This window comes from Cajanus cajan, chromosome 11, assembly GCF_000230855.2.
Source record: "Cajanus cajan strain Asha chromosome 11, NIPB_CcT2T_4, whole genome shotgun sequence".
Taxonomy (NCBI): Eukaryota; Viridiplantae; Streptophyta; class Magnoliopsida; order Fabales; family Fabaceae; genus Cajanus; species Cajanus cajan.
The window spans coordinates 37489185-37514098 of NC_138527.1; the positions used below are offsets into that span (position 1 = coordinate 37489185).

Sequence of the window (24914 nt, forward strand, 5' to 3'; positions counted from 1 at the left end):
CTTATCTTATCAGGCCTTAGTCCAACCCACATGTAAAAGGGTCCATGAAGCCCATATTGATTCGGGCCTGATCTTTCAGCAACCTAGGTCAAAGGCAAAACGGCGTCGCGTTGTTATATATAAGAAGCAAAGCAAAAAACCCTAACTTCGATCCCTCCTTCCACCGGCGCGGCAGAGAGTACAGTAGTGTTGTTGGATCGTAATGGGTAGGGTGATTCGTGCACAGCGTAAGGGTGCGGGGTCGGTGTTCAAGTCCCACACCCACCACCGCAAGGGTCCGGCGAGGTTCCGCAGTTTGGACTTCGGCGAACGGAACGGGTACCTGAAGGGCGTGGTCACCGACATCATCCACGACCCCGGGCGCGGCGCCCCTCTGGCCAAGGTCACCTTCCGCCACCCCTTCCGCTACAAGAAGCAGAACGAGCTCTTCGTCGCCGCCGAGGGCCTCTACACCGGCCAGTTCATTTACTGCGGCAAGAAGGCCACCCTCGTCGTCGGCAATGTCTTGCCCATCAGATCCATCCCCGAAGGTGCCGTCATCTGCAACGTCGAGCACCACGTCGGTGACCGCGGCGTCTTCGCCAGAGCCTCCGGCGACTACGCCATTGTTATCAGCCACAACCCCGATAACGATACCTCTAGGTTTTCGCTTGCCTCTTTCCTTTCGTTTTTGTTTGAGCATTATTGGTTTTGCGTATGTTTCGTTTGTTTTATTGCTTCAAAATCTTTGCTTGAGATGTGGGTCAATCGCTTTGCTTCTGTCGTGTCCAGCATCCTTGGGTGTTGCTAGTTAGCATGCTTCGTATTCGTTCCCTAACGGTATGGAACTTCCGCTGTAATTATTGTTGATATTTGTTTTAGTCTGTTTTACATTTAACTATGGTATTGTTTGTGTAAACTTACAAAGAAGCAATTCAAGGTGTGAAAAACAAAGGAAGAAAAAATGAAATAAACTTTTTAAATAAGCTAAGATTAGCTTGTGTAGTAATTAATTTGTAGAAGCTTTTCTCTTATTAGCTTCTCCAAAATTTTATTTTTAACTGGTTTTAGTTTATGGAGAAGTTTATTTTGATTTTCTTTATTTTTTCTCCAACTGTAGATGTTTATTCAAACATGCCCTTAAGTGAATTATATTTTTCAGCATTATACAAAATCAGAGATTATTGTATAATATTTCTTTATTAAGAACTGAAACAGTAATGTGGGAGTAAAGTGAAATTGGGTTATATAGTTAGGAATTAAAACAATGATGATGCTAGTATGATAAATTATGAATGTCTTGCATTGAAGTGTGAGTTTTCGAGTTTATTGGTGTACTTTGTTGGCAGGATCAAGCTTCCTTCTGGTGCGAAGAAGATTGTGCCAAGTGGGTGTAGGGCGATGATTGGGCAAGTTGCGGGAGGAGGGAGGACTGAGAAGCCTCTTCTTAAGGCTGGTAATGCTTACCACAAGTTTAGAGTAAAGAGGAATTGCTGGCCTAAGGTGCGTGGTGTGGCTATGAACCCTGTTGAGCATCCTCATGGAGGAGGTAACCACCAACATATTGGGCATGCTAGTACCGTTCGGCGTGATGCTCCTCCTGGCCAGAAGGTTGGTCTCATTGCTGCTAGGAGGACTGGTCGTCTTAGGGGACAAGCTGCTGCCACTGCTGCCAAAGCTGATAAGACTTCTTGAAGAGTTTCTTAGGGTTGTATTTGATTATTATTATAAGTTCTCAAATTTTGTTTCTTTAGTAGTTTATGTTTAACTGTTTTGAGTACTACTTCGAGCACCATTTTCCCCATAAATATGAAGCTGGCAATAGACGGTGTATTTGTTCGAGATTTATTCACTGCTGTTGTTTGTCAACCTTTTACTGCTAGCAACTAGTTGGTACTTGGAATGCTTCTCTCATTTCAGTGTGGTTTTTGTTTTAGCTGCACCTTATCATATTTTTATGCTATTTTGCTTGTGTTAAAGTGAAGTTTCCCACTTTTCCTACCTTTGGCGGCCAGATTGTCAGGGAATGGCTCTTATTTCGTCAGAACACCTGGTTGTAGGCATAACTCCGTGATAATTAATGACTGCCCAGCTGAACTATGATGGATTAGTTTCGTTAAATTGTTTGTTATAATGGATTTGAATCTTGATGAATAATAAGTTGTGGTTAAGTTGAGAGATAAATTTATAGCTCTTGTCAAATATAGTTCAGTAGTTTTGTAACCAAGTATTATAAGTTATTTAATTAAAGGTGTATTATTTTCTTTTTTAAAATTATTAAATTGTATTTTTTAATATGAAGACAGGAATAAAAATGGAGTGGAAACTTATAAGTGGATTAATTGAATTGAAAATATTTAGGAAGATTAATTAGTCAATTAGCTGATAAATGAAGAATAATATAAAAAGAAATATTAATTATTTGAGGTGACAGAGAATTAAAATGAATTAATTAATGAAGATAAAAATACAAAAATAATAAGTTATTAGTTTATGAGAAAAAGATCATCGATAGATTTATATAGTCATTTAATCATAAGTCCTATTTTAGTGAATTAGTTGATTGTTAAAATAAATATTTTTAAAGTTTTAAGCATAAAATAACAATCTTAATAATTATTTTATTGGTTACACTGAATTGGTTAATTGGACTCGTTCAATCAAAAATCGATATGATTGGTTCTAAATATTATTTTTAATTTCTAAAATTTAATTTAAAATATTTTTAATAAAATACATATTTTAAAATTATATATATTAAAATAATTTACTTTTTTTTTTTTGGTTCGTCCCTGGAGTATCCGCCGATAGCAGTGACTAATCTCCTCGCTACGTTGGAGGCACCTCAAAGGGTGGGATAGACGCAGCTGCATACACAAGGCAGGATTCGGACCCTTAACCTTGTTTAAGCGTGGATCAACCCCTACCGCTGAACCACACGCTTGGGGTTAAATAATTTACTTTTAATACTGTCTTATAAATATAATTAAATTATTTATATTAATTTAAAACTTTTAATGTCTTTATTTTTTTATAATTTATATTATATTAATTTGATATCTTTTATTCTAAATGAAAAATTATATTATTAATGGATAGTTATATTTTATTAAAATTTAAATTTAAATATTATATTACATTAAATGTTAAAAATTAATAAATAACGTTTTATTTTTATTTATACTGTTATATAAATTATGTTATTATATTTATTTAATATTTTTTATTGATAATAATTATTATTTTTACTTTATTAGTACCGATTTGATTATAATTCAATTACAGTTAAATTATTAAACTTTAAATCAAAACTTAAATTGATTCAATGATTTATCCAATTTTAAGAATATTAATTTTTAACATAACTAATAAACTCAAAAAAATTTGTTAAGAATGATCAAAAATCGTATATATTAGATTAAAGAATTCTATTAAAAAATATTTTTCATTTTGCCCTTAAAAAATAATATCAATAAAAAGTCTTTTTTGTTTTCTTTAATATTTTAATTTTTAACATTATTATTGATAAATATTGATTTATATTGCTACAATTTGGATTAAATTATTATAATATATTTAATTTGAATGCTTGTATATATTTTAAATATTGAAACTGTATAAAATTTATAATTTATTTTTAATTTTTAGTATTGTAAAGTCATAATATTACACTTTTTTTAATGCTATTTAATTTATTAATTATTATTATTATTATTTACTAATATCGATATAATTACGATTTAACCATTTTAGTTTGAACTAGTACTTTGTTTTTTTTTTCAATGATTGATCCAAAAGCATTCATTATGTCTTACCTATATTAAAAAACATTCATAAACATGATTTAATATCGTTATTTAATTTCAAATTTTACAATTAAGATACAAGTATTTAATAATAAATTTTTTTATTAGACTAATAACATGCTGGAACTTGCCATAATTATAAAGTTTAGACTAACCCATGGTTAATCTTGAATGATTGGAGAAATGGATTAATGAAAGGTTTATACAACAATTTTTTGTTGTCTATAGATTGAAATAGTGTTATGAACTCGCTCCACTGAGTCCATTCGATTGAACATTTGAACCCACTTAAGAGAAGGATGAAAAGCCCATAGTATCAAAATGACACAAATTCAAGAGTTAAAAAAAAAAAAAGTTGAAGTAAGGCACCCATAAAATGAGCTCGCCCACTACAATCAACAATTATTATAAAAATACATTAATTTCAAAATCAATGTCTAATTATGAACATACACATACACTAGAGCGTTTCTCGTATTTTTTCTTCAACAGGCTATTTTTAGAAATCTTTTCCTAACCCCTTATCATTTACAATATTTTTTTTTAATTTATTAGTGAAAAAATATATATCACTTTCGGCTCACATATTATTTTAAAATAAATTATAAATAATAATCTTATTTATTTAAATTATAATAGTTTTTCTTGAACAATACTATTTTTAAGATTTTTTTTTCAACGTGAGTATTTTTAACTATTTTTCTTTAGAATTAATATTTTTTGAAAATTTCTTAACTTTTTTTAATCTCTTTTAGTTTATCATTCTAAGTATTATTTTTAAATTAAAATTTAATATTTAAAAATTATCAATAATTTAAAATAATTTTGTATCACATTATATATTAATTATGATGTAAAATTAAAATATAATTTATATGGTTAAAAATATTTATTTATTATAAACTTTAATTATAATATATTATATATCTATACTAATATATAAAGGAGATACCCTTTTTTGATAACTATCTTGCTCTCCACTTTTTTGGACTATTATACCCTTTTATTTTAAAAAATTAGAAAAAATATTTTTTAATCAAATTTAAAAACTTGAAACTAATAAATCTATACTAATACTAATATATAAAGGGGATACTACTTTCAATAACTACTTTTGATTTTTATTTTTACATGAATCATTTTATCCTTTATTTATTTTTCAATAATTACCTTTTTTATGAGTAATTTCTCATTTTTTGTTTTTTAATTTATTCTTTTTTTCTTTTAATACAATGCAGGCCACAGAGTGCCTTTTTCCTGCTAGTATATATAAAGTATTTAAATATTATAATTTTTATTATATAAAATATAAAAAGAAAACTAATTGTGAGCGAGCTTGTAAATGTGAAATATATGAATGAGGAGTGAGAAAACTATTACAATAAGTTTGACACTAAAATATTTAGATATTAGACTAACGAATTTTTCTTACTTATATACTACTCATGATATTCAATTATATCAGAGTTATATTAGAGAATTCAATATCAAAAAACACTCTAATAAATACTAAATAAATCACATAAACTAATAAATGAGTTTGATATATCATATCATATTAATATGATTAATAAAATTTTGTCACTTATATATTATTCAAAATAAATACTCAACCGTAACAGTATCATTTCACTCTTAAATTCTAAGATTGAAATAAAAAAGTTGAGTACATCATTATTTTGGCACCTTCCGGTAACAATAAGAGCCTGCCTCACTTCACGAGAGCCCCACTAACATATCAAGAGCAACAACTTGCTTCATTCGGGAATCTCCACCTTCAAAAATATTTACACCATAACATTTGAACCATTTTTTTATTAATAAAATTGAATTATTCCATTAAAATTTCACGTTCAAACACACAATTAACCTCTTATGAGGATTCTGTACGATGCCCCCTCTTCTCTTTATCAAGTTTATCTTGCTGATGTAATGGGCGTTACTACCCATCATCGACATTTGTCTTTTGTTTCTGTTGATATTAATAAAAAGAGATAAACACCAGCTATACCATCTAGTCCACCTAGCTCATGCATGAATGAAGCACAAGCTTGTCACATACACTAAGAGCTAGGATGCACCTATGCTCCTACGCTTTCAATATAATATATATATAGGAGGGTTCAAACGACACCGATGTAATTTTTACTAAGTGTTACACCACTTAATATCTTTATATTAAATGTGAATTTTGAAAATCCAACCATTAGATTGAAAGTCCATATCTCTTAGATCATATATATCAAATTTTGTTAAAATTGAACAACAACTTGAAGGTAATCAAAGTGTTCATATTTTAATATATTTTGAAATGTATATATTATGTCAATTTTGTTTTATGAGAACGAAGTATCAAATCATCTTAGATTAATATAAAATTTAATATATATGATCTAAGAGATATGAACTTTCAATCTAACAGTTGGATTTTCAAAATTCACATTTAATATAAAGTTATTAAGCGGTGTAACACTTAGTAAAAGTTACACCGGTGTCGTTTGAACCCTCCTCAATAAGTTACACTGGTGTCGTTTGAACCCTCCTCATATATATATATATATATATATATATATATATATATATATATATATATATTTATTTATTTATACATAGAGGAGGGATCATATCCGGGGGTTCATAATGGAGATGAAGATGACCAACCCTCCGGATGGCAGATTCTCCGTTAATTCTGCATATGCTTCACTCGTTGCCAATTGCTGGAATTTGTGTGAATAATAGACTTACATCAAATAAGATTAGACATGTTAAGTAATATAAACAAAAAAAAAATAGTAATGTATTTTTTCGATCTTCAAATATTGATGTAAACTTTCACTAATGGAAGATAGGAGGCAACAGAAAAGGAATGCTCCCTTGATATTTTGAGCTCAAATATACTAATAGGATAGATAAAATAAGATATTTAAAAATGAACTAATACTGCCTAATTTAATTTACTTCTCTTTATGTTTTGTGTTTCGTTGTCAATCGGATATTTTAAATGTTATATATGAATGGGTTTGTTTATTAATTATGTGTTTATGTTTTGTTCACTAACACATAATTTTTATTAGTTGATTTCAACATGTTTGGATGTTTCTTTTGCATGACGGAGATTTGTCATGTTTATTTGAGGGTAAACAGGGCATCTTGCCTATATCACTTTATAATTTATTTTCCAATTTTATTTTAATAAACATGATATTTTATATATTTAATTTTTTTTTTCCAATTTTAATCTAATAAATATGATGCTTTATTTTAAAGTTTTATAGATTAATAAACACGGAATTTTTTGTAATGCTTTTTTTTAATGAAATTATTGATCATTTGATTTTTAATCGTGTATGCAATGTTTTTATCCAAGTATTTTTCACGTGTAACTCGATTAATTATTCTTGAATTTTTTGGGACAATACATTTTGATTGCGGACGAAATTTTCTTCTCACTAAATTTAATTAAAATTTGTTGTGGTAAATTTCTATGAATTTTATATTCATTTATGTCTTTTGTAGTTGAAAGATGCTCAAGAAGAAAATTATTGACGTTTTTTTTAAAAGAGAAAATAAATTAAGAGATGACAAAGAATACAACCAGTGTCAAATGTGTTCAATCATATAACAGGTTGTGCTCATTGGGATGCTATTTTTTTTTTTGAGATAAAAGATGCTATTATTGTTGTTGTTTTTTTCCCCTCTATTTTTTGATGTATTATTTTTCTACTTTTTGGTTAGTAGCTCTTTATACTCAATAGAACTATGTTTTTTTTTTAACACTCATAAGAAAATATTAGTTATATGCATGTTGAATTTCTTGCATATATCTATCATTTGAGGATTTAAATATTCTTTTTTTAAAGTCATATATATATAAAAAGAAGGATTGATTTACTTTATGAGTAAGTTTATCTAGACTTATTTCATTCAATAACTCATATTTTACATCAAATTTTAATAATCTAACTGTTGAATTTAAAATTCTTAATGTATAAATCAAATCTACAAATTTTTAAAAAATTTAAAAATTATTTGATATTTCATTTTATTAATTCAAATTGATGGATAATTATAAAATCATTTTATACATTGATTTAAATTAATGAAATGAAGTATCAAGTTATTTTTAATTTTTTTTTAAATTTACAGATTTGATTTATGCATTAAAACTTTATATTCAATAGTTGTATCGTTAAAATTAAATATAAAATATAAGTTATTTAATAAAGTAAGTCTAGATATACTTATTGTTTAATTGAACGAATTTTCCCGTGAAAAGTCTTGGTTTTGCCATTGGTTGTTGTAGTTGATACTTTCCTACAATGTCCATATATAATTAATTGTTGAACTAGTTTTGTCCAAATGTTTAGTCTAGTAGCTAGGGAACCATTCGACATTGTGGTGGAGTAGTAGTTAATACTCTCCTACAAAGGACCTAAACTGTTAAGTTGGTCGATCGTGTTCTCATGTCCAGTCTATCGCGAGCAGGATATTTTGTTCAGTGATTGAACAATTGATACTCTTCTATAGTATCCTAATCGTTGAAGTGTTCTTATATACATTTGAACATGGAATCTTATTTGTTGGTCAATTATGTGGATGAATATACTTTTTTTTGCAGTGAGTCTGATTGTTGAACTAGTTGTATTCTTGCATCCATTTGAGCATGGATCCCATGCATCGGTCATTTTAGCTGAGTAGGTTATATACCCTCCTACAATCAGGGGCGGACCTTCTTAGTGATTGGGGGAGCCACGACTCCCCCAAATTTTTCTAAATATATATATATATATATATAATTATAATTATACCAGTGTAATTTTTACTAAGTATTACACCGCTCAATAAATTTTATATTAATTGTGAATTTTGTAAATTCAACCGTTAGATTGAAAATTCATATCACTTTATACGTGTATATCAAACTTTGTTAAAATTAAACAACAATTTGAAGGCAATCAAAATGTTCATATTTTAGTGTATTTTGAAATGAATATATTATGTCAGTTTTGTTTTATAAAAATGAAGTATAAAATCATCTTGGATTAATATAAATATTTGTATATATGATCTAAGACATAAGAACTTTCAATCTAACGGTTGAATTTACAAAATTTACATTTAATATAAAATTATTGAGCGGTGTAATACTCAGTAAAAGTTACACCGGTGTTATTATAACCCCTCAAACACACGCACACACATATATATATATATATATATATATATATATATATATAATATTATATTTGTATGATTATTTTATGAAATGTATAGTGAATAATAATTTTTTTTTTAAATTTCATTATCATGTATGTTTATTTTGAGTAGAAAAAATGAGAAATTCTATTATTTTTTTAATTAGTAAAATATTTAGTTTATATATAAAAAAATTAATTTAGCACCCCCAAATCTTTTATCCAAGTTCCACCACTGCCTACAATGACCCTAATTGACCTCCTGGCCAAAAAGTTAGTCATGTAGGGATGTTATTGGGCTAGGTACGGATATTGATAATAGTTTTCTTACACCCTTTCTATCATATAAATATTTGTTTTATATCCGTTCTTATATGTGTGTGAATATTTATAGTTCCGTATATATATATATATATATATATATATATATATATATATATATATATATATATATATATATATATATATATATATATATATTATTTATAGATATTTATGAATACTTTTATTATTTATCTAAAAAAATATCTTAAAAATATTTAATAAAATATTTTAATCATATATTTTAATTATTTGAAACATTTTTTTTCTTTTAAAAATTATAAAAATTAACATATAAAAGTTTGAAGATTATAACTAAGACTTAAAATTTGCATAAAAGAGTTTGAAGTTTAAAAAATTAAAATTTAAATATTCTTCACAATTATATTAATAACAATAAGTAAATTTAAAAACTGAATTTTAAATATGTAATTATATAAATTTAAAGTTCAAACAATAATTATTAGAATAAAATATTTTGATTACACATAAATTAAAATAAAAGATAATAAAATACAATAGTGAATTATTATAAATCTAAACAAAGTTTAAATAGAATCAAATTCATACAAGTTCAAATAAATTGAATATAAGTGGATATAGATATTGTGAATATGAGTATTATAATATCCGTACTCTTCCCTTTAACATGAAGGCATAAAAATTATTCATATTTGTTGTCCACAAATACTTGTTTACAATATTCATTTTTTATTTATTGTAAATTTTATCCACATAGGTACAAAATTTTTTGACATCAGTAATCGCATGGCTTATACAACAAGTTGCCGACATAGCTGCCAAAACAAAATAAGACTACTTTTAGGAGACAGTCAGGGTTTTATTTGATTATTAGTTCTCAACGTAACTGGTCATCTGTTAGGGTTTTATTTACTATTGTTAAAACCTTTTGCTTTAACATTCAGCCAGTTGGAAATTCTAATGATATAATTTGATTTCTGTCTCTTTCGGTAGTGAGATTTTTGTTGCAGTAGCATCTCGTGCCATATTTCTATTTGTGTTCAATTTAGGCAGGTTCTCTTATGTTGCAGCGCAGCTTTCATATCTTTTTTTTTTTGAACAACAAAGAAATATTTTATATAATAAAATGGTACAAGAGATACCAATGTCGAATACATGTTTGCATGCGGAAGACACAACAAAGTTCGGCCTAATTTAAGTTACAAATTAGCCTCCAACTAAGAGGTCCAAAATCAACTATTTGCATACTAGATTACTCTAAAGACTCCTCAAAACCCCATCAAAGATCTTAGGAAATGATACAAAGTCCAGGATTAGCTTCCCATTGACTGAATGAATAGTTGAACGACTTATCAAAACTTGTCAGCCAAGACCATGAGTATAACACAGTTTGCTGTAGTAAACGATTCCCGTCAAGGTGCTCCCCTTCAAACACACATTTGTTCCTAGCTCTCCAGATGCACCATAATATTGCAGTCCATATAACATGTCATTGGTCAACCCTCTTTTTAGACAATAGTATATACTTGGATGAGCAAAGAAGTTGCCTTCAAATGAACTAGATAAAGGAGTCGGGCTATCCAACCACAACAACCATTTTTTCCAGATCGGGTCAGTGCTGCTGCAATATAACAATATGTGTGTTCTGCCGACTCGATATCCACATTGCAGAAGGGGCAGGTTGCTTGATCCCTCAAGACTATCACATTTCTCCTCAACAAGTTTTCCTTTGTAGGCAAAGCACCCATGAACAACCTCCAAATGAAGCATTTAACTTTGGGTGGAACTTTTATATCCCAAGCTACCGCAGCAACATTTGGCAACTGTGATGAGGAGCCACGGTCCATCAAAGCCCGATACCCAGATCTTACTGAGAAGCATCCCGAGCTATCCAGTGTCCAAAGCCTTGAGTCTTGTACACCCTCTATCAGTACCCTTGCGTCCACTATATTCATAAACTGTTGCACATCGTTTAATTCCCAAGTGAACCAAGCTCTTCTCCACTGAAATCTCCATTGCCACCTTCCTCTACTCCAATGACCCATATCTTTCGTTAGGAATTGTGATTTGCGAGGGAGTAGCTATATATTTGTTTAGCCAAAACTCTTATTCATATATAGTAAAGTTTGACTTAATGTGTATTGCTCAACTACCTCTACTATTCAGTGATCGATTTAGCTGAACAGGGTTGCTAGTTCGTTTGAAAAGAACCATGTTACATCCACTAAAAACCATAAATGACACACTTTTTTTCGCTTTTTTAACCAAATCAAGCAAACAAATTACCTAAAAGGTACCGGAACATGGTTGCAAATATGCACAAAAGGCGATAACAGATTAATGTTAGATTACTTGTGGATTTTTTATATAATATATATATATATATATATTAATTAATTCTAGGTTTCTTTTTTCATCCTTATTCTGTAGTTTTCCCACTCTTAGGTTTTTCCGAGACATTCAATTCTATTTAATCATTACTTTACCGCTCTTGCTTAACTAAACCCATGTTAAAATGGATCCGCTTCGCTAAATCTTTGTTATAATGAATTTATTGAATCCTTTATTGTTGAATAATAGGTTATGGTTAAGTTAACTTGAGAGAAGAAAAAAAAATACTTTTATCAAATATAATTCACGAGTCTTATAATTAATTATGATAATTTATGGCGTATTAATTAGAACTTGTATTTTGTTCTCTTAAACAATTCAATCATTTTATTTAATATGAGGATCGGTTTTAAATTTGAGTTAAAACCCTGATTTTCTAGTAGAATTCAAACTCTTGAAATAACCGACAAAAATATATACAACTACGATTGGAAGTGAAAGTTTCAAGGAGTAATCATTTTATTGCAAGATATTAGTAGCAAACTTGCAAATGTTAAAAGTGTTAAGTTGCTCATAAGAGATCCAAAAGTATATTCATGCAAAGATTGTAGAGATTACAAATGAAGGGTTAGCCAATTTCAAGGGAATTGTAATTGGCATATGGGGAAGAATATATAGTGTCTGTTCGGGTCAGTATTTGTAAATTTAATCTTTTTTAGTAAAACTAATCATAGCTTTCCCAACTCGATATGATCTACTCTCTTTGGTTCTATTTAATTTCAATTTCATGTACGAAATGTGTCTATCATATTTTCATCTACGTAATCATGAACAAGTTATTATTTGATTATTGGTTTTACACAATTATTTTGGATATTCCTTCAGCTTAAAGAAAGTAACATCGTTTTGATAAAATGATCTTTTCTGTTCAAAAAAAAAACATCGTTTTGATGATTTTTCTTTAGAAATTATTGTATATTTGGAATAATATTGTTAAGCTGTAGACATTTTGTAAGTGGCAGGTTTGATCTCGTATGATGCATTATCGGTTTCACTATAATTAGTATCATGGAATTGAAGTTGTATTAGTGTAATTCCAAACAATGGATGATGATATAGTCATATGAAGTTTGAAAGTTTTTCTTTTTTCTTTAATTTGCTAGAGCTTGTCTTTTACCAAAGGTAAAAAATTAAGTGGGCGTATGTTAATAAAAAAAATTATTTAAATGTCAAGAAATTCTTTAAAATTATATTTGACTTGAATATAAAATTGCAAAACATATATTTTAGTCAATTTAATTATCACATTTTAGAAATAGAGTTAATAAAACTGATAAATTATCAAAGTATCAAACAAATTTGAGAAATGCTAACGTTTTCATGAATAATAATTATAAATTTTATTCATTGTGACCAACAACAAAAAAAATCTCAATTTGACATATATAGGCTTAGGCTTTGTTTTGTATCAACAAAGACACTTAATATTAGATAAGAGTATAAGAGGTATCAAACTCATATACAATAAAAGAAACTCTTATGAAACTTTCAGACATAATGGGATATTTTGACCACTAAAGAAAGATAATAAAAATGTTTCACCTTGATAAACAACCGTGATCAAATCTAAATTTAATTAAATTCATGACAAACCATTTGGTACCTCACTTTTAAATACAAGTTTATTTTTATGCAACCACAAAGTTCATATAAAGGCAAATTACATAACTTCCAAAATGATTTTTACTATACTTTAACATAAGCAAACCACACAATATAGGCTTAAACTTGATAAATATGATGAGAAAAGACTTTAATATCCTTGAAATTTTTTATTATTATTTTTTAATTAATTTTCATTTCAACTTTTTTTTTTATTATATAAGTTACCTTTTTTGTGTACAAAGTCATTGTTGTTTATAAGAACTAAAAATGTTGCGAGTCACACATAAAATAATTTTTATTCATTAATTCAAAATTTTCTCATTAGTTTTTCTTATTATTAATTAACACTAAATAGTCAACATACAATTCTCATTATTAATTATTTAAATAACTTAGTAATTAACATATAATCAAGGATATAGCCATATTTTTCAAATGTTTGTTTATGTTACTCTATACTGGCTACCTTTCATTGGTTTGGAATAGTACGTTCTAAAAATATATATAACATACTGGGCAATAAAATTTCTAAAAACCTTAAAATCGCAAATAATTTTTTTCCAATTAAGACTTTTTCTTCTTAATTTATCCTATTAAACTCGTTTGCATGCATACTCTTTTCTTTTTTTTCTCAATTCTTTCCTTTTACTTATAAAATGTTTCTGGCGGCTACAGCTATAAACAAAAACACTGATTTGTTTAAATTTCAAGAAATAAAAATATCAAACTCCAAGTTCGATATCATTGACACTGTCAAAGAGAGGTAGCTACCAAATCATCCACGAAAGGTTCAAGGTAAACTCTACAGTTTCCCGATATTAATCTCTAGCAGCGAAAGAAAGAAAAAAGAATAAAAACCATGGTCATTAAACCTACATAATATTAAAATAAGAAAGATGTGTCTCTTTCCACACTCTCCCTCTTTGTAAAGGGTTACAGTCTTCATCTTCGATCACCATCAGAATTTGTCGTTCAATGTCCTCTCCTTAATTTCTGGTTCTACAATCTCAATATTTTTTCCTTTGGAGCTGACGTATCATGCTTATAAGGACACTTGGAAGCATTACGACAACCTTTTGAAGAATTAAAGAATTTGCATTGTATCTTAGATTTCGATTTTATTACCTCCTTCGGCATACTGATATTGTCACGTGGACGTTTCGAATCTCTGACATGTTGATGAATAGTACTTGTTGGTGAGTCCAGCATGTCTCGCTGAGAAGTACTGCGACTCCTAACAAGATTCCTATAATAGTCCACATCTTTGGTAACACCTTGTTTAGAAGGCACAGAAGCTGATGCAGGTGCTTTTCCCTTTAGATCTTGATGTGTAGGTGGTGGTGGAGATGTAGGCCTTGCAACTGAGTCATCAGATTCAAGCTCAGAATCTTCTTCATACTCTTCTTTCCGCAACTCAATGGGAATGAGAGAGACTTTAGGAGTTAAGCGATCATCGTAACTTTCCTCCTCGACATCAGAAGAAACGATAGGCCTACATAATAATAATAATAATAATAATAATAATAATAATAATAATAATAATAATAATAATAAATAAATTTAATGAGAAAGGAAAATGAAAGTGACACAAGGATTTCTCTGTAAATGTGACATTTTACCATGAGGGAATGGCAGAAGAACCAGGAAAAACTGTTTCAGGCACTTTCTTTTCTCTTCGCTTTTGATAATGTTTCTCCATGCTATCTTGCCCAGCAGCAACATGCAAATCCTTATTCAAAGCAATCTATGTTCAAAGTAAGTAATAAATTAATAAACCTGATCACATAATATAAAACCAACCAACTAAACAGAACATAAAAGAAACAGGTTGGTGAAAATATGAAAGAAAAATATAAACAATGAAAAGCTCTTAAAACAGATATTGAAAAGTAATTAAGTTGTAATTAATATACAGTACAGAAATAATGAAAATCCAACATTTTTAATAAATTTCAAATATATCTCATTACCAAAGGAGGGCATTCCCATTTAATACGAGGAATGTGAGGAAAAACAGCTTTCGATTGATTTTGCAAATGTTTGCCTTCAAAACCAGGTGGTATATCATCATATTCATCAGTGGTAGTTGAAGGCGATTGTTTTTGTAAATGTTTGCCTTCAAAACCTGGTGGTGGCTCATCATCATATGGCCATTTTGACAATGTCTTCTTTCCTTGGAGTTTGCTGCCAACTTTTGAAGGGCAATCGTCGGGTAAGAAGAATTTTACCTGTTAAAGGGTCACACTAAGATCAACTTTCAAAAATAAAAGGGTATATCAGCCTGTAAGCAGTAGCACAATGCAAGCAGGAAACACTTTAGCAATAGCATACTACAGTCGACAAATTGAGTATAAAAACAGAAGAAGAAAAAACTGCGAAATAATTTGATACATGCATCGATTATTTCTTGTTTATGGATAAATTGAACAACCTCATAGTTTTTACTCGCAAAATTTCACAAAAGTAAATGGTTCAGCTATAATTGCACTACTGTGAATGTAAAACCTTATAAGAGGTAACAAGATTATAAACATGTCCCAGAAAAGGTTTTCATGTCATTTCAAACAACGGTACAAAATACTCGGATCATAGTTTATGCAGCATTTGTTCTTGTTATTTTTACTATGTTCGTTTCCTACTATTATGGTATTGTGTTATTCATGAACTATCTTTTTTTTCTTTCTTTTTTTTAATGTATAGCCATTTAGAAAGTTTGTTGAATTATTAGTTCTAAAATTTACAGTACTTTGTAGGAAATATTTTCTTAATAATTGCCCAAATAAAAATTAATTTATATTGGCAATATTGCATGGCTAACATTTTAACCAAAGCCTATTCCAAATGGTTAAGAACTTGATTCCTCTTAAAAGTGTTGAATTTAAATTTCATTCCCATCAAATAATTGACTGAATTCCACAATTACTCATAATCTAATACAATTTTGGGAGATATAAACATAGAAAGTGACTTAATTTTATAATGTCACGTGTCGCAATTTTTAACTTTTGGTAAGAAATTCACTTTTTAATAACTTCTTATGTATTTTAATTAGTAAACACTGGTTTCTAAATCAAACAAAACTGATACAATTTATTGTCAAAGCAAAAAAAAAATGTTTAAAGGAATTTCAAGTCAAATACAATGAGAAACAAGTCTTTTTTACGTGTAATCGCTTTTACTTTGAGATAAAAGTCATCGGTATGAAAACTATACAACCCCCAAACCTGTCAAGTGTCAACCCCATGATTCACCTTGTATACTCATTTCTAAAATAGTGGATGCAATTAAAAGAAAATAATTTTTTTTAGAGATAAAAGCAAATAGTGTATTCGCATGCATATGGTATAAAACATTTTAAACTTTGATGAAAATTTAGATAATTTACATAAAATCTTAAATGCTAACTTCACAATTCTTATTGTAAAAAAAAAAGTAGTATAGTATTTTTTACACAATACATAAAAAATTAAACTCAATAAATAAATTGTTTTTTTTTTTTTTTGTGAAATACAAAAGGCATTAATATCGAAAATGACTATAAAAAAAGTTAAACTTTGATGAAAATTTAAATAATTTACATAAAATCTTAAATGCTAGCTTCATTGTTGTTATTGTAAAAAAATATAGGTACCGACGATTAATATCGAAAACGACTAGCAAAATATAAAAATTAATTATGTTTAATCATTTGCAATAAAATAAACAGGTACCGACGATTTTTTTTTTTGGGGTACAAACAGATATTTACAGGATCATGGTAGCTCTGAAAAAATGGTATTCAAGGTCTAGAAACTATGAGAAATGAAGGTTTCAGACTTTCGGTCATGCTTAGAAAGTTAAATTTGACAATTGATAGGTTGTGTTATCAATGAATCCCTTTGAATCGGTAGTTAATTCATTTACTCACCGATTGAGAAGATCGAATGACTATCCAGAGATATCAAAGTTGCATCAATTTTAAGTTAAAAGTTTCACCAATTTAATATTATTATTGATCAACATAGAGGATTATTTATGAATATATTAATTCAGTGCGTAAAAATAAATCAGCAATTAATAAACTTAACAATATCATTATTTTTTATTTTTCACTTTAAGTTCTTCTTTTTTTTTTTTACTTTTAATTTTGGGCATTGAAACCCTGTTTCTGCCGCAGCTTCAAAGGGATCAGAGAGTTTACAACAAAAAAAAAGGACCCGAGTTACAACAGATTCAAGGGAATGGGGTTTTGTTTTCGTCAACTAATTAAAACAAGGCAAAAAAGAATTTGAAAAAAATCGAACTTGAAGCGAGTATACTAAGAAAAAAATGAAAATATAAATTTTGCTCCAATTAATCAATGATGTTGAAAGAATGTGACATTTATACCTGGCGTAGATTAGATCCAGAAGCCCACGAAACCCTCTTGAATTTTCTCGAACTTGAACGCTTCATATTGAATCCCAGATTTTCCAGTACCTATATTCTCTTAAATTAAAAAAAAAAGGAAAATTGGATCAGAGAAAGAGGTGTTCAAATATCCTAATGAAGAAGCAAAAATCAAAGAAAATAATATTTGTGTGTGCGGCAAAGTTGATAAAGATGAGATGGTATAAAAACCCTAGAGTAGGAGTAGCGGTGGAAGAAGTAGAATAAGGTGAGATAATGGTAGTTGCTAGTTACGTACCCTTTAGTCAACAAAGGAAATTAAACCTCAAGTGTGGGGCCCACATGGGTTGTATTGTACTCCTGTGTGACAGCGTATACGAAGCCAAACAGTGTCTGAAAATGATAAAAATTAGTGGTGTTTCGGAGAGTCCAAGTAGTTCTGTTTCTGAAAACCAAGTTGTCCAACTCAGTACAGTTTTAAGGTTTATGATAGTACTACTGACAGTGGCTCATTTCTCCATGTTAATTTAAAAAGTCGTCATAAAAAAATTTACCATGAATGTTCATAGTAATATAAGTTTTTTAATATTAATTTTTGTTATTTTACTAACTTCTTTAGGTTAAAATTTAGTAAGAAAATTTAATAAAAAAAATTCCCGTTGATCCTTTTTCTCATTTTTTTCTTTATTCTTTATCTTCAACATTATCATCCAACTATTAATAATGGCATTGGTGTACGTAAAAAAATTAATAATGGCATTTAATAGTCAGTAATTATTTTGTCTTTCTCTTATTGAAATTAATGATCATTAATTCCTTTTCAAGCATTGAATTGAATTTATTTTTAATCTCTATTCCCTCTGTTTTTTTTTTATGTTTAAGATTATGTATAAAAATTAAGAAAATAATTGATATTTTAGTTTTTTAAAATATTTATTATTTATTTTATGTTATAGTCTTTAGATGGTTAGAGAAGAAATAGGTATACTGAAAAATAAATAAACACATTGTTTAGTAAATATACATTAAATATTAAGGATAAAAATGTAAAAAAAAAATTAATAAGTCATTGATTTTAGAAAAGTGACAATGAAAAAATAACAAAAAAATAATATCAAAACGATTATGAATAAAAAACGAAGAGAATATAATTTTACAAATGTGAAATTTTAATTTTTAAAAAATATTATAAATTTGGCCATTTTCAAAATTACACAATAAATGTCTATTCATTAACATGTAAGAAAAATTAAATTAAACAATAAATATTAATGTGTTTATAAATAACAATATTAAATAGTTATTTGTTCACTTTCATATATTAAACAGTTTTTTATTATAAATATGTTATTTTTTATTTTAATTAAAATTTATAATATAAAAAACATTTTTAATGTTTAATACTACTATTTTCTTTCGTTATTAACAATCTGTTAAAGTTAAACACTTTCATTTACATATGAAAACTAAATTTGTCATAAAAAAAATTTTGATAGATTAAAATTATACAATTACAGAATTATAGGAGCAAAAATGAATTAAAAAAAATGTTAATTTGACACACAAATTGATATGTATATTAGATTTATAATTTTATTTTGTTTATTATTTTAATAAATTAGTTTTAATTTAGTTATATATTTATATTTTTTTAATGAATAAATGACAATGAACTAAATATATTTTAAAATCTTATAATGAATATTATTTAGTAATATTAAGTTGAACATTTTAAATTATATATTTTAATATAATAGAAGAGTGATAGTATAATACTCAAATTTTTAAGGAATAAAAAGATAATTTAAATTATATATTTTAACATATGACAAAAAAATATGTAATGTTACCTTTATCTTAATTATAAGTAACAATTTGTAATTTTTTTTAGTCATTATTATAATTAAGTAAGTAATAATTATTAATTTTTCAATTTATTAAGAGTTAAAATTCTTTTATACCCTTCATTTATTGTTAATTCTATTTTATATGCATTCACTTGTAACTAATATTAAATATAGGAAAATGATTCAAACTCCGAAAGTGTGTGTCGAAATCATTCCGAATCATTAAAATAATAATTTAAATTATAAAATATTAAATTAAATAATTATTTTATAATAAATTTATTAAAAAATATTAATATTTTAAAGTTTCAAACGATATTTCGGACAATTATTTCAGAGGATGTAGCATGACTCTTAAATATAACAATCACTTAAAATAATAGGTATATTTAAATTAAATTTGAATTTATGATAAAATTCATTGAAAATAATCATATATTAATTATTTTTATTGATGATGATTTGTCATATATTACTTATAATTACACCCGAAGGTAATATTTATATCTCAAAAGAAAGAAGTGTAGTTTATGTTAATAATATTAAGTTAAATAAATTAAATTATATGTTTTAATATAAAATAAAAAAAGATAAAGTAATTCTCTTATCTCTCGTAGGAGAATAAATTAATAGAATTGACATTAATTATTGGACATATTTTATGTTATTGTTTCATATTTTTTATTTTAACAAATCATTTTATGTTCATAATTATTGTTTTCCTAAAGTATAAACATACTTTTTTAATTTCTAAACAATTAACTCGGGTTTCTAATTTATTTTTATAATTTTTTTTATTGTTATCATTGTTAAAGTATAAACTTGATTTTATGTATTATTTGTCTAAATAAAGGTTCAGTTTCTAGAAAAATGTTAAGTTCAAGTTTTAGAAGTATATAGTTCAAGAATCTCTTTAGATAATTCTAAAGTAGCATATAAAGTTAGTCAAAATAATCATTTCTACAATCATTAGATTAAAATTGTGTTGATAAAATTATAATAATTTATTTAATAAAAATTAGTATAAATATGATTAGTGATGTTTTAGAGTTTGTATTAAACCAAAAATTAAGAAGTAATCAATTATAAATATAATCTCTTCTTCTAAAATTTTTAATCTTTATCATCCGCAAATATTTGTCCACTAATAAAATGTTATTCCAATAATAATTATTATTATTATTATTATTATTTAAACCTTATTTCACCTTACAATATTTTTTTTATCAGCGTATTGTACATTTAAAATTATATTTTATTCCAATATTAAATCGTTATAACTATATTATTTGTCAAAAAAAAATTCAAATTAATTATCCAATTTTACACCAACTAATAAAGTAATCAGAATTAACAAAAAATAAAAAAGATAAATCTGAACAATGTTATAAAGAAATTTGAGATCTAAATACTAATTTTTTTTGACAACGAAAATAATAATAATAATAATTTTCATTTGATGTAGCTCGCTTAAAAAATTTCTTCATTAATTTGACTTTGCGGCATGATCAATCATCTAATGAGAAAAGAATTTTGTATCCAATTTTATTTTCTCTTTATTATAATCTTCACTTCAAGTCCTTAATTTTCTTTATGGAAATTATTGTTCTATGTACAAAGCCATTCTTGTTTGTATGAATATTACACCTCACGTATAAACAAATTTTCTTCATCGATTCAAAATTTTCTAATTTTTTTCTTAATTGTTTCTTACACCGGCTTGATAACTAACATACAATTCTTATTTCCTATTAGTCATTTCTTAAACTACTTTGTAAGTAACAATACACAATCAAATAACCGTATATTTAAATTAGATAATATTTTATAATATATATTTCAAAATAAATAAAATTATTATAAATATAATAGTATATTATACCAAAAATATTATTTATTAAATAAAAAATATTTATAGAAAATACATTTTAAAATATATATAAAACAACTAACCAAATTGAGACGAGTCAAAAAAGAAAAAAAAAAACTGAACTAGTTATCAAAATGTATAAGCTCAAATATGTGAAAATCAACAATGAAATTAGTGAAACGAGTTGCATTATATTCTTATCTGCTCCATAAATATAATACCATACACAAAAACTTAATTATTGAAAGAATCTGTAAAAATACGGAATATTTTTAATCAAGAATTTTACTTCTTTTCCAGATGAACCCATTTGCTTGTATAGTTCTTTTAATTGTTTCCTTTTAATTTATAAAAAAGTTATGGGTGAAAACCAACTGTACCCACGAGAACACATATTCATTAAAAAATAATTTAAAAATAAAAAATCTTTCAATCTCATCGACGCTGTCGAAGAACTATATATCAAATGATCCACCGAAGATCTAAGGTAACTTTACTGGATTAGTTTTCCAATATTAGTCTAAAACAACATCATGAAAGATGGAAACAAAAATAAGGTAAACCAATAAAAATACCAGAATGAAAAATGTTTCTCATTCCTAACTCTCTAACTGTCTCGCTCCCTTTTGTCATTACAATGTACGAGGGATTATAGTACTCAGTACTCACCATCAGAAGATCGATGCAGTTTAAGATTACATCCTCCACGTAACCTCTTTTTTGACTTTTGATCTTTTAGCATTATCAGCTTCCCGCTGAACTGACTCATCATGCTGGTAAAGACAATCAGAACCTTTACGGCAACCCTTTGAGGTTTTAAAGAATTTGCATCGTATCTGATCTTTGGATTTCACTTTCCTCGATTCGATGGCTTTCTTAGATGGCAGTCTCGAATCTCGACAAATTCTGGTTCCTGAGTCCTTCACGTCTGGCTTATCAGTATCATGTTTTCTAACAAGACTTTTGCCATGTTTGACATCTTTCTCAGCACTTGGTTGAGAATGTACTGAGCTTACAGCTGCATGCATGTTTGAGGAAGCAGAAGGCACTGTCACTTTGTTCAGTTTTCCTGTTGCAGCAGAAGCCAATGGTGTTTTTTCCTTTTTCCCTCGCTGTGGAGAGTGGATATTTAAAGAGGGCATGATTTCATTTGGTGCGTGAGGAACAGATAGTTGAGCCCTAGACAAAGAAACAGGCGGAGGAGGAGGAGGAGGAGGAGTTGCAGGCTCATGAAGTGCAGATGTCAACAGTGAAACAGTTGTGGTTGTGGATGTAGACTCAGAAGCTTCAATTGCAAGGGTAGGTGAAGGCAATGGAGTTGATGAAGTATCAGGTTTAGGTATACTTGCATCATTTGAGGGTGTACTGGTAGTGTCAGAAGAAGCAGTTCTATATTGGTCAATTATTTTTTCAATTATTATGGGGTCATTGACCATATTAAGGAGTGAATCTGCATCTATCATGCTTTCTTGCTCATTGCTTTTCATGATGGCAGCTACAATGGCAGTAGCTGCAACAAAATCTGCCCCTGGATAAGACAAGGCAAGTACTGAATTTTCACCGCTTTGTAAATTAAGGAGAGATGATGTTGAGGGTACATAATGTTGCAAACTGTGTGACTCTTCAATGTCATTGTTGACATGTTCTACTGACTCTTCTTCTTCAATGGGAATAAGAGGAGTAATGCTATCATCGTAGCTTTCCTTCTCCGCATCAACAGAAACGAAAGGGCTGCACAAAAAAAAAAAAACTAAATTTAGTAAGAAAGGAAAATGAAGTACACAAACCTGGCTTTCTCGATAAATGTTTCACTTTACTTTGGAGGAATGGCATAAATAGAAGGATAAAATGCTTCCAGCTCATTCAATTCTCTTTGTTTTTGATCATTTTTCTCTGTACTTTCTTCACCAGCTGCAACGAGCCAACTATCTCTCAAAACAAACTGTATTCAATGTATTTAAAGAACGTCATGAAATAATATAAAACCAATCAACTATACAAAATATAAAAGAAACATAAGAGAATAAAACAGAAAGAAAAATATAAACCATGGAAAGCTCTTAAAACAAATAATATTGCAAAGAAAAGTTAACTTATAATTAATATATAATAGAGAAATAATGGAGATCAAAGATCGTTTCATGAATTTCTAATATCTCATTACCGAAGAAGGACATTTCCATTTAATCGGAGAAATATGTTCAGCCTTTGATTGATTATGTAAATGTTTGCCTCCAAAACCAGGCGGCAAAACATCATATTTATCAGTGGTTGAAGGCGATGCTGACATTGTCGTTGTCTTTTCTTGGAGAGGATGTAGAGATTTCTCACCAACTTGTGAAGGGCAATTCTCAAGTAACTTTATCTGCTAAGGTGTTGAGAAACAAATTGAAAGTGAAGTGTGTAAAACACTTCAACAATACTAGCACCATCATTTGACACAAATGTCAGAAAAACAATTGTCAAATTGGATATGACAGAAAAAGTGCAAAAATAATTTGATACATCAATTATTTCTCTTGTTTGTGAATAAATTGAAAATTCATACACAACACCAATGATAATTATTCAACGACTATAAATTAATTATTAATTTTATAAAAATATTAATGACTAATAAATAATAATAATTAAAAATATATTTATAAGAGTAGTTATTAAAAATAACTAATAAAAAAATTAGAATAATTTTGATTTATTTTATTAAAAAAATTAATTGTTACATCAAATAAAAATAAAATAATTAAAAAGTATATAAACACAAAACAATTTTCACCTTATAAATTAATTTTGTAGAGTTAAGTTATATCCATAATTCACTATTCTAAAATGATATAAGAGATATTTTAGACTCACTCTAAAAATGATCACTTACAATTGATATATACACTAGGTCTAATATTGGTCATGAAGAGGTATATTGGAAGGAAAAAAATTCAAGTTTCACCTATTCTAAGTCATTAAAAAGAATTATCCACAATTTATTCATGTATCAAACTCAATAGTGTTAGACATGATGAGATGTATCAAAAAAAGAAAAACTAAAGTCTCATATCAACTAAAAATAAAAAAAAATAAAAAAGTATATGAAAGTAGGACATAAAAGTTAGGAATCATTTCTTAAATTTTTAGTGATAATAATAAAAAAGATCAATAAATAGATTAAATATTTAAAAACTAATATTAGTGATCATTATAAATTAATGTCAATAAAAGGTGATTTGAAAACTTCTTTTTAGTTATTATAAAAAAATTTACTAATATGTAAAATAGTTGTTGATAAATATTTTAGCTAATATAAAAATGTTAGTAAAATATTTTGTAACTATTTTTATTATCACTAAAAATAATATTAACTACTACTAAAAAAAAAATTTGTTGTAGTAATGATTTTATACATGTGAAAATTCACAAAGTAATAGCTCATTATGGTTCTGTTACAATCCCACATTCCCATGCACTATAGTGAATATAAACATTACAAGAGGTAACAAGCTTTGAGGATGAAACGATCTGAACGTTTGTTGTATTAGTTCAAAAACTTACACTT

General features: G+C 27.5%; 3 protein-coding genes across 3 annotated transcripts; 1 reads left to right on the forward strand and 2 right to left on the reverse strand.

Annotated features, from left to right (window-relative positions):
* Positions 1–134: 134 nt before the first annotated feature.
* On the forward strand, positions 135–1893 carry LOC109800274 (large ribosomal subunit protein uL2x). Its single transcript, XM_020361053.3, has 2 exons — positions 135–642; positions 1329–1893. The coding sequence occupies exons 1-2, from the start codon at positions 203–205 to the stop codon at positions 1672–1674; spliced, it is 786 nt and encodes a 261-aa protein (XP_020216642.1). The 5' UTR covers positions 135–202; the 3' UTR covers positions 1675–1893.
* Positions 1894–13736: 11843 nt separating this feature from the next.
* LOC109801633 (uncharacterized) lies at positions 13737–16135 on the reverse strand. The gene is made up of 3 exons (XM_029271978.2): positions 15250–16135; positions 14899–15023; positions 13737–14771 (listed from the first exon to the last, which is right to left on the reverse strand). The coding sequence occupies exons 2-3, from the start codon at positions 14976–14978 to the stop codon at positions 14279–14281; spliced, it is 573 nt and encodes a 190-aa protein (XP_029127811.2). The 5' UTR covers positions 14979–15023; positions 15250–16135; the 3' UTR covers positions 13737–14278.
* LOC109800509 (zinc finger CCCH domain-containing protein 6) lies at positions 15047–23654 on the reverse strand. The gene is made up of 5 exons (XM_020361289.3): positions 23529–23654; positions 23182–23306; positions 22078–23095; positions 15250–15507; positions 15047–15055 (listed from the first exon to the last, which is right to left on the reverse strand). The coding sequence occupies exons 1-5, from the start codon at positions 23652–23654 to the stop codon at positions 15047–15049; spliced, it is 1536 nt and encodes a 511-aa protein (XP_020216878.2).
* Positions 23655–24914: the final 1260 nt, after the last annotated feature.

Coding starts and splice junctions, on each gene's coding strand:
- LOC109800274 (XM_020361053.3), top strand. CDS start 203: ATGGGTAGGGTGATTCGTGCACAGCGTAAGGGTGCGGGGTCGGTGTTC. Junction 643..1,328: donor CCCGATAACGATACCTCTAG/GTTTTCGCTTGC, acceptor CTTTGTTGGCAG/GATCAAGCTTCCTTCTGGTG.
- LOC109801633 (XM_029271978.2), bottom strand. CDS start 14,978: ATGGAGAAACATTATCAAAAGCGAAGAGAAAAGAAAGTGCCTGAAACA. Junction 14,772..14,898: donor TCTTCTGCCATTCCCTCATG/GTAAAATGTCAC, acceptor ATTATTATGTAG/GCCTATCGTTTCTTCTGATG.
- LOC109800509 (XM_020361289.3), bottom strand. CDS start 23,654: ATGTCAGCATCGCCTTCAACCACTGATAAATATGATGTTTTGCCGCCT. Junction 23,307..23,528: donor AATGGAAATGTCCTTCTTCG/GTAATGAGATAT, acceptor CATTGAATACAG/TTTGTTTTGAGAGATAGTTG. Junction 23,096..23,181: donor ATTTATGCCATTCCTCCAAA/GTAAAGTGAAAC, acceptor TTTTTTGTGCAG/CCCTTTCGTTTCTGTTGATG.